At 35.1% G+C, this 9,516-nt stretch overlaps 3 protein-coding genes across 3 annotated transcripts; 1 reads left to right on the forward strand and 2 right to left on the reverse strand.

Moving 5' to 3' along the window:
• Nucleotides 1–1,684: 1,684 nt before the first annotated feature.
• On the reverse strand, nt 1,685–2,237 carry LOC110931339 (secreted RxLR effector protein 161-like). The gene is made up of 2 exons (XM_022174736.1): nt 1,892–2,237; nt 1,685–1,785 (listed from the first exon to the last, which is right to left on the reverse strand). Exons 1-2 carry the CDS (start codon nt 2,235–2,237, stop codon nt 1,685–1,687), a joined length of 447 nt encoding a protein of 148 aa, XP_022030428.1.
• Nucleotides 2,238–5,537: 3,300 nt separating this feature from the next.
• On the forward strand, nt 5,538–8,032 carry LOC110928818. The gene is made up of 6 exons (XM_022171857.2): nt 5,538–6,067; nt 6,393–6,423; nt 6,566–6,682; nt 6,784–6,869; nt 7,527–7,607; nt 7,800–8,032. The coding sequence occupies exons 1-6, from the start codon at nt 5,843–5,845 to the stop codon at nt 7,998–8,000; spliced, it is 741 nt and encodes a 246-aa protein (XP_022027549.1). The 5' UTR covers nt 5,538–5,842; the 3' UTR covers nt 8,001–8,032.
• A 280-nt stretch (nt 8,033–8,312) lies between these two features.
• Nucleotides 8,313–9,314, reverse strand: LOC110931340. Its single transcript, XM_022174737.1, has one exon. It carries the CDS (start codon nt 9,312–9,314, stop codon nt 8,313–8,315), a length of 1,002 nt encoding a protein of 333 aa, XP_022030429.1.
• Nucleotides 9,315–9,516: the final 202 nt, after the last annotated feature.

Raw genomic sequence — 9,516 nt, forward strand, 5'->3', positions numbered from 1 at the left:
ACGTTCGATTCGGTTTACAACCCTACCTACTATATATGGTCTGTGGTCAACAGACCCCATAGTTTTTAAAAACAAAAATATATGTAAGTTATATTAAGGTTTCCTGACAGACCCAGAGATTTTTGAACCTTGACCCCGGAGATTTTTTAACTTGCTTAAAAACGATCAAATTATACATGTTTCATTTGAAAACAACATGAAAAGCAAAATAAAAATGTATACGAATTCGATTAAATACTTCAGTTATACTTTCTTAAATCGTTATTGAACAAAAACATATTAATTTGGCGGTCATAATCAACTCAAAAACCTCAATTAGCTCTTAGTTTTACTGGCTATAAAGACCATATATCATAATTTATATGACTCAACGCGAACTGAAAATTCGAAAGCCAAGTTTAGAGACATTTGAGCACCGATAAACCGAACCAGTAGAGAAAAATCCAAAGTCCCTCACTAACTATGAAAATAAAAGATTAGTAGATAATTATAACTATAACAAGTCTACTAATCAATCTAGGGATGAGCATTTGATATCGGGTACTGGTACCGAATTTCCGGTACCATATCATTTTCGGTACCGAATTTCCCGTACCGTCTATCTCTCAAAGTATAACAACCTAAGTAGATTGTACTGCTGAGATTAACCTAACACCTAAAAATATATTTGAAATGGGAGCACGTATGGTAGAAAAGTTAGGGAAATCATCGGAATATTTGTGAGGTTTTCGATACATGTAACTCTCTACTCTGTCTGAACAAGGCTCATATGCCTTGTATGTATTCATGAACAAGAAGCATGTAAAAAGTTCGAATTCTTTAGAATTGAATTCGTAATTATTGTTTGAATTAGCTTTGTGCTAAATTCAATACAAATGAATTCTCGAAACTGTTGGAATTTGAAGAGTTTTTCTGCTGAGCACATCAATTATACAAGCTGCACCGTAGACTTGAATCGCACCCAGTCTACAATATGGCAATAGGTCTAAAGGTGGTTTTCAAACGACTCACGACGATGCAAGTGTGCAATATGCGCCATTAAAATGCCACAAAACACTCATCACCCTCATCCTGTACCCATGCATGTGCCCATGCCCGGACGCGTCGAGTGCTTCTCACCCTACTAGTGCCTTGTTATATAGAGTGACCAATGAAAATTCTAAAGTTTACATTTAAAAAATTAATATGTAACAAAGCAAGCTTGCTTTTTTAAAAGACGGATTTTATCATTTAAAAACAAAGTGTAAACAGAATATGGTTGCTTAATTAGTGAAAATCAGATTCTATCACAATTTTAGAAAAGAGTTTGGATTTTCTTCGAGGGCTGCTAAATATACCCCATCTGTTTTGTAACAACTAGCCTATTAACATTATAGAGATAAGGAAGAGAGATTGAGGGAATGGATATTTTTATTGATATCTAGAATGGATCTTATAAGCCTTTATTTATAGGCTTAAGAGAAAGGAGTTAAGTACATGATAAGTCATAATAATAATGATGAATTCTAATGGATAGTCACACCATAAATGGATAATAATTCATAACACTCCCCCTTGACTATCCACGTGACAAAATAATATATTGTTCTTATAATACGCTTGGTGATGCTGCCTCGTTAAAAACCTTGCTAGGAAAACCCAGTGGGATAAAACCATAGCTAAGGGAAAAAGAGTGCAGCGCGTATTATTCTCCCCCTGATGATTTAAGCTCCTTGAGTTGACGCATCCCGATCCCATGAACCAGTTTCTTGAATGTAGAGGTCGGAAGTGATTTAGTAAACAAGTCTGCCAAATTATCGCTAGAACGAACTTGTTGAACAGTAATATCTCCATTTTTTTTGCAAATCATGTGTGAAAAAGAACTTTGGTAAAATGTGCTTCGTTCTATCACCTTTGATGTATCCTTCCTTAAGTTGAGCAATGCATGCTGCGTTGTCTTCATGTAAAATTGTCGGTCCCTCATCTATCGTAGAAATACCACAAGACCCACGAATGTGTTGTATTACACTTCTTAACCAAACACATTCTCGACTAGCTTCATGAATCGCCAATATTTCTGCATGGTTAGATGATGTGGCTGTGATGGTTTGCTTTACAGAACACCATGAAATAGCAGTGCCTCCACTTGTGAATAAATATCCAGTTTGAGATCGTCGAGTGTGAGGATCAGACAAATACCCTGCATCTGCAAAACCAACCAAACTTGTTGTCGATTGGTTAGTAAAATACAACCCCATGTCCTTTGTACCTTGAAGGTATCGAAATATTTGTTTTACCCCATTCCAATGCCTCTTTGTAGGGCATGAACTATATCTTGCCAATAAATTTACATAAAATGATATATCTGGTCATCTATGACTAGCAAGAAACATTAGTGCACCAATTGCACTTAAATATGGTACTTCTGGACCAAGAATTTCCTTTCCATCATTCGGCGGTCGGAATGGGTCTTTCTCGACATCAAGAGATCTTACAACCATTGGGGTACTCAATGGATGTGAATTTTCCATATAAAACCTTCTAAGTAACTTTTCTATGTAGTTTTGTTGATGTACAAGGATTCCACCCTTGAGGTGTTCAATTTGTAACCCAAGACAAAATTTTGTCTTTCCAAGGTCTTTCATTTCAAATTCTCTTTTCAAGCATTCAATCGCCTTTTGGAGCTCACTTGGCGTTCCAATTATATTCAAGTCATCAACGTATACAACAATTATAACATATTCAGATTCTGACCTTTTTATGAAGATACATGGGCATATTGAATCATTTTTGTAACCTTCTTTCAACAAATACTCACTAAGGCGATTATACCACATACGCCCAGATTGTTTTAGCCCATATAATGATTTGTTTAGTTTAATTGAAAGATGTTCTCAAGAACTAGATGTATATGAGTTTGGTAATTTGAATCCTTCAGGGAGTTTCATGTAAATATCAGTATCAAGTGAGCCATAAAGGTAGGCTGTCACAACATCCATTAGGCACAGATCAATCCCTTCTTGTATTACCAGACTAACAAGATAACGAAAAGTAGTCGCATCCATCACCGGAGAATATGTCTCCTCATAATCAATCCCAGGTCTTTGCGAAAATCCTTGTGCTACTAATCGTGCCTTGTATCGTACGATTTCATTTTTCTCATTGCGTTTTTGCACAAAGACCCACTTATATCCGACAGGCTTTACACCTTTAGGTATAGGGACTACTTGTCCAAAAACTTCTCGTTTATTGAGGGAATCTAATTTTGCCTTAATTGCGTCTTTCCAATTTGGCCAATCATTTCTTTGTTTACATTCCTCAACAGATTTTGGTTCTTGATCCTCATTATTTTCCATTACTTCTAGCGCTATGTTATATGAAAAACTATCATCGACGTCGATTTCATTTCGGTTCAATACCTTTCTAGACATGATATAATTTATTGAGATCTCTTCGTTTTCAGGTACCTGAGGTTCTTCCGGAACCATCATGTCTAGTGTCTCTTCAGGAGACTCTTTTCTTGGCATTATCATTACCTCGACTGGACCATCTCCATTATTTGCTCCTTTTTTCTTTCGAGGATTTTTATCTCTAGAATCGATTGGTCTACCACGTTTGAGACGTGCATTAGACTCATTTCCAACATGTGTTTGTCCTTCTGGGACACTTATTTTTACTGTAGCATTAGCAACTGGTATGTGTGACTTAGTCACTCTCTTTAGGTCAGTGAATGCGTCTGGTACTTGATTTGCTAATGTTTGTAAATGAATTATTCTTTGAACTTCTTGTTCACACTCTTTAGTTCGAGGATCAAGATGAGATAGTGATAATTCATTCCAAATTATATTATTATCTTTCAGCTGCTTTTCATCTCCCCCTAATGTTGGGAATGTTGTTTCAACAAAATGACAATCACCAAATCGAGCTGTAAATAAATCACATGTTGATGGCTCTAAATACTTAATGATCGATGGTGATTCATACCCAACATATATTCCTAACCTCCTTTGAGGTCCCATCTTTGTTCGTTGTGTTGGAGCGATAGGAACATATACGGCACAACCAAAAATCCTTAAATGGGAAATATCTGGTTCCTGACCAAAAACCAATTTTAATGGGGAGGAAGTGTGATAACTCGTTGGCCTGATGCGAATTAGTGTTGCTGCATGTAAAATTGCATGCCCCCAAGCAGATGCTGGTAGTTTTGATTTCATAATCATTGGTCTTGCAACCATTTGAAGTCGCTTGATAAGTGATTCAGCAAGTCCATTTTGCGTATGTACATGAGGTACTGGATGCTCTACACTTATGCCAATAGACATGTAGTAATCATTGAAGGTTTGGGATGTAAATTCCCCAGCATTATCCAACCGAATTTTCTTTATGGGATAATCAGGAAAATGTGCTCTTAACCTTATTAATTGAGCAAGTAGTCGTGCAAATGCCATATTACGACTTGATAGTAAACTCACATGTGACCATCTAGTTGATGCATCAATTAACACCATAAAGTATCTAAATGGTCAACTGGGGGGTGTATAGGTCCACATATATCCCCATGTATTCTTTCTAAAAAACTCAAGGATTTTGTCCCTACCTTAACTGGTGATGGGCGAGTGATTAACTTTCCTTGTGAGCATGCAACACATGTAATATCCTTAGCTTGAAGAATCTTCTGGTTCTTCGAAGAATGACCACATGAATTTTCTATAAATTTTCGCATCATTATTGATCCGGGATGGCCTAACCGTTCATGCCAAATGATAAAATTTTCTCGATCCATAAACTTTTGGTTTATGATTGCATTTGATTCAACTGCACCAATTTTGGTACAATACAAACCAGAGGCAAATGCGTGTAACTTCTCTAATATGTGTTTTTTTTCCCGAAATAATATTTGTGATTTGAAGGTACTCATCATGTCCTTCACATTTAGTCTCAAGATGATATCCATTTAGACGTATATCTTTAAAGCTTATCAGATTACTTTGACACAGTGGGGAAAATAAGGCATTGTTAATTTTGAGCAAAGTTCCACTTTGTAGAACTACATATGCTTCTCCAAAGCCTTCAATTAACTTTGTTTTACCAGATATAGTACCAACGCTTGCCTTTTTCATTGTTAAACTAGAGAAATAATCCCTTTTCGTTAGGATTGTATGCGTAGTAGCACTGTCTATTAGACATACATCTTCACCATTAATATGAAGTTTAGTTGAATACTCCATATGCTTCAAAACAAAATAAAGCTTCATAAATAAAAGTATAATATGGTTCAAACATAACAATTTCATAAAGTGCCCCAAAAACAAAACATAACAAAATCCCAAACAAAATGTCTTAATAAAACATCAAGGAAATAACATAATTTTAAATATAATCATTCATGCATAGGGAAAATTGCAAGCATCCAACTGGTTTGTATCAGCCAAGATATCACCAGAATCTAAATTAGCTTGCTCGATAAGGAAATCATCATAATCCAGATTAGTTGCATTAGTATGGTCCTTTTCACCACTTGGGACATCAACATTTCCATCTTCATATGTGAACACTACTACAAAATGTAGCATTAGACGGTGTCAAAGATTTGTTTTAGACGGTGTTAAAGTAATAACACCGTCTTAAAACCAATACCAATATGCTCTTTTAATTAAAATATTCAATAAAATTCAAAAGAACCCCATCTAATGCTTAAACACCGTCTTATACTAATTTTTGTAACCTTTAGACGGTGTTGTCTTTGAACACCGTCTTATAAATATTCAATAAAATTCTAAAGAACCCCGTCTATTGCTTAAACACCGTCTTATACTAATTTCTGCAACCTTTAGACGGTGTTGTCTCTGAACACCGTCTTATAATGCACTCAACAACCCACAAAACCTTCTCTCTTCATATCACCTCATCTTCCAAGATTTGCTCCACCAAAACCCTAGCTCCCTTTCACCTCTACGCAGTCGCACCCCTTCCCCTCGACGCAGCCACTCTCCTTCCAGTTCTACACAGCCTCATCCAATCGGGCAGGATTTCCTTTCGATTTGCTAGACGACGGAAGCGTTCCCTTTCGATTCCACCTATGAGACTGGTTAGTTTTTCGACCCCACCTTCGATGCGGTTTGTATGTATATATATTGTTGTTTCTAAGTGATTAAAGTGAACAAAATAATCTTTAGACTATGTTTGTTTATGGAGAATCACGTGTATAGGATAGTGGTCCCAAGTGTTTATGATTTTTAATTCCTGTATGAGTTTTTATGTTTGGTTTCGACTAGAAAATATAAACTTTGAGGTAAATAATGTGTAACTAATGTATAATGACTATAATCTATCATCATCATCTAAAGATGATGCAACAACAACAGAGGATAAGACAACATAAAATGCTAATTGTAATTTTTTTTCTTTGGTAGGATGCCCAAAGTGCAATTAATGATCTGAATGGTGAGGAATTTTAGATTGTTATCTACTTTGTTTTTTTTTTTTTTGTCTTTTTACATTTTTTTGAAGAAGTGTGTGTGGGCTTATAAAACGGATATGGTGTGGACTTTGATTTTTGTGTAAAACAACTGAGTTTATATTGTAGGAAAATGGCTCCGAAGTAGGCAAATTCGATGCAATTGGGCGGCGAATGGTGCTGTATCGGATGACAAACAGCGGTCGAATACCAAAAGTGTTGTTGAATTGACAAACGGAACTTCAGGTTAGTATTACAAATTACTAAGCAATGTTTTAGATATTTAATGATATCATATGGATACTTTTATATTTGAATATCCATTTTGACATATGCTGTATGTGCAGACGATGGTCAAGAAAAGATCAATGAAGATGCTCTGGAAAATAATCCTCAACACACAACCGTTTATGTTGGCAATCTGGCTCCTGAGGTTAGACAATAATCCATTTCATCAAGGGAAATATCACTATATAGCACTCAAGTTTCATCAGTTTTCCGCCTTGATTTGTCAAAAACATTTTGTAGCTGTGTGCTCTCGTATTTTCTTTTAATATGTTAATTTTGTTGCACAAATCATTGTTGATTAATCTTAAGAGTAAATGGGATGCATGATTCCAAACTTATTGGCCGTTCATGGCACTTTTAGGTTCATATATATAATTTTGTTGTATAGTAAATTAGGACTGTAATTAAGAATTTATAAACGTAAGTGTATTCCATATTCAATTTTGTTGCAATTGATAGAACTAAGACCCGAATAGCATAAGAGTTTTTTTTAATTAACTTTCTTTTATTTCTATTACTATGACTCACCTAACTATTCTATAACGCTAATTTTGTAGCGACCATTGGTCTTTGTTCATCATTGCCCAACACATAAGACATGTATATATTTTGGATTCAACAAAGATAAAAGGCGGAAAGAATGCTTCTAACTATCGTCTTTCATGTCTAATTCCTACCGCCTTAGGATCCGAGTTCAACTATACAATGGTTGATGTATGTGTGTTTGCTATTTCAGAGTTGTTTGCTTTTCTTTACTTTTAGATAATAATTTATTAATTTATTACCGTGTAAGCAACAAAAGGGTGGATGGGAATGCGGCTACATAGTTCTCCAACATATGTTTGACTTTGTCAATTTGTATCAAAACCAGTTTCCCGATGAAGTAAGTAAAATATACTTGTTTATCAATTTATTACTTAACTGTTTATTTTTTTAAAACTTAGAAGTTTCGGATGTATATAACATGTTAATATATACATAGCTTTATTGCCGATGTTATTACCGATTTTTCTCTTTGCTTTTAGATTTAGTCTATAATATTTGTAATAACTCTTTCTATCTACTTTTATTTTAGATGTGGCACGACACGAGAGAGGCTACGGATAATGAAATAGATGTTTTGTTGATGACGTTGATGACGAAGTTTTTTAGTGAGTTAGGTATTTCGTTAGATTGTAGTTTATTTATACAATTTAACGTAGTTTGCTATGTATTCACAAATGATTGTAATTTGACGGGTTTATTTCCGAATTGGATGTCTACGGGTTTATTTTAGATTGAAATATGTATTGTTTTGGTTTGATTTGATTTGAAAATGTTCCATTGGTGTATGTGTATAAGCTTGTGTATTTTCTGGAAAACCTTTTATATGTTTTTTTCCCAGCAAATGTATTTATGGAAAGCCTTTACTTTTCCAGCAGTTTATAAGACGGTGTTCACTAAGCTTAAGCCGGTGTTCAAACTCTGAACACCGTCTAATAAGACATGAAGTTTAAGCCGGTGTTCAAACTGAACACCGTCTAAAAAGACATGATTTTAAACCAGTGTGGTTTAAGACGGTGTTGAAAACCCCGTCTTAAAACCTATATCACCCCGTCTTAAGCTCTATTTTGTAGTAGTGGAAATTTGTCTCTATTCCTTTTTGTTTGTCTTTTATAGATTGTTGGTAAAGCTCTACTAAGTGTCTGGCTGTACGACATGTACCAGCCCAGTGGTTGTTACCACCACATCGATAGCATGCATTAGATGAGGTTCCACTTTTCTTTTTACCTCTTTCATCATTGGATTTCTTTTCATTATCATGCAACTTCTGGTGGGTTCTTCTACTTTTGAATTGAACACCATGATAATTCCCCCGACCATATGCACGTCCACGACCACGTCCATGACCACGACCATGACCACGACCACGACTACGACCATGACCACACCCACGTTGATAGCCACGACCACGTCCGTGACTTCCACTTTGGTCATTATATGTTGCCACATTCACTTCTAGGAATGGGGTTGTACCAACTGGACGAGTTTCATGGTTTTTCATTAGTAGCTCATTATTTTGCTCAGCCACAAGCAAACATGATATTAAGTCACTGTATTTGGTGAAGCCCCTTTCACGATATTGTTGTTGCAAGACAATGTTTGACGCGTGAAAGGTGGAGAATGTTTTTTCCAACATCTCCTTATCAGTAATATTTTCACCAAATAGAATCAATTGTGACATGATTCTAAACATTGCTGAGTTATACTCACTTATAGACTTAAAGTCTTGCAACCTTAAATTAATCCATTCATAACGAGCTCTTGGTAATATTACTGTTTTCTGATGGCCATACCTTTCTTTTAAATTGGTCCATAGGACGAGTGGATCTTTGATAGTGAGATATTCATTTTTCAATGACTCATGAATATGGTGGCGTAACAAAATCATTGCCTTTGCTTTATCTTGGGTACTCGTTTTATTTCCTTCTTTAATTGTATCCCCAAGGTTATTGGCATTTAGATGGATTTCAGCATCTAAAGCCCATGACAAATAATTTTTCCCAGTGATGTCTAAAGCCATAAACTCAAGCTTTGCAAGATTCGACATGATTAACTATATTAAAGAAATACACGTGGATTAATGTATGTTATTCAAATTATAAACCAATAACAATAAAATTTGTAATAACAATTACTCACTATAAATAAAACAAGATTAATAAGATAATTATGTATTTTAGGCTATTTGTATAGTTTATTGATATTGCATTACAATAAAATAAAATAAAAACTTTTATTTATACAGAATG

The sequence above is a fragment of the Helianthus annuus genome, chromosome 3 (assembly GCF_002127325.2).
Source record: "Helianthus annuus cultivar XRQ/B chromosome 3, HanXRQr2.0-SUNRISE, whole genome shotgun sequence".
Taxonomy (NCBI): Eukaryota; Viridiplantae; Streptophyta; class Magnoliopsida; order Asterales; family Asteraceae; genus Helianthus; species Helianthus annuus.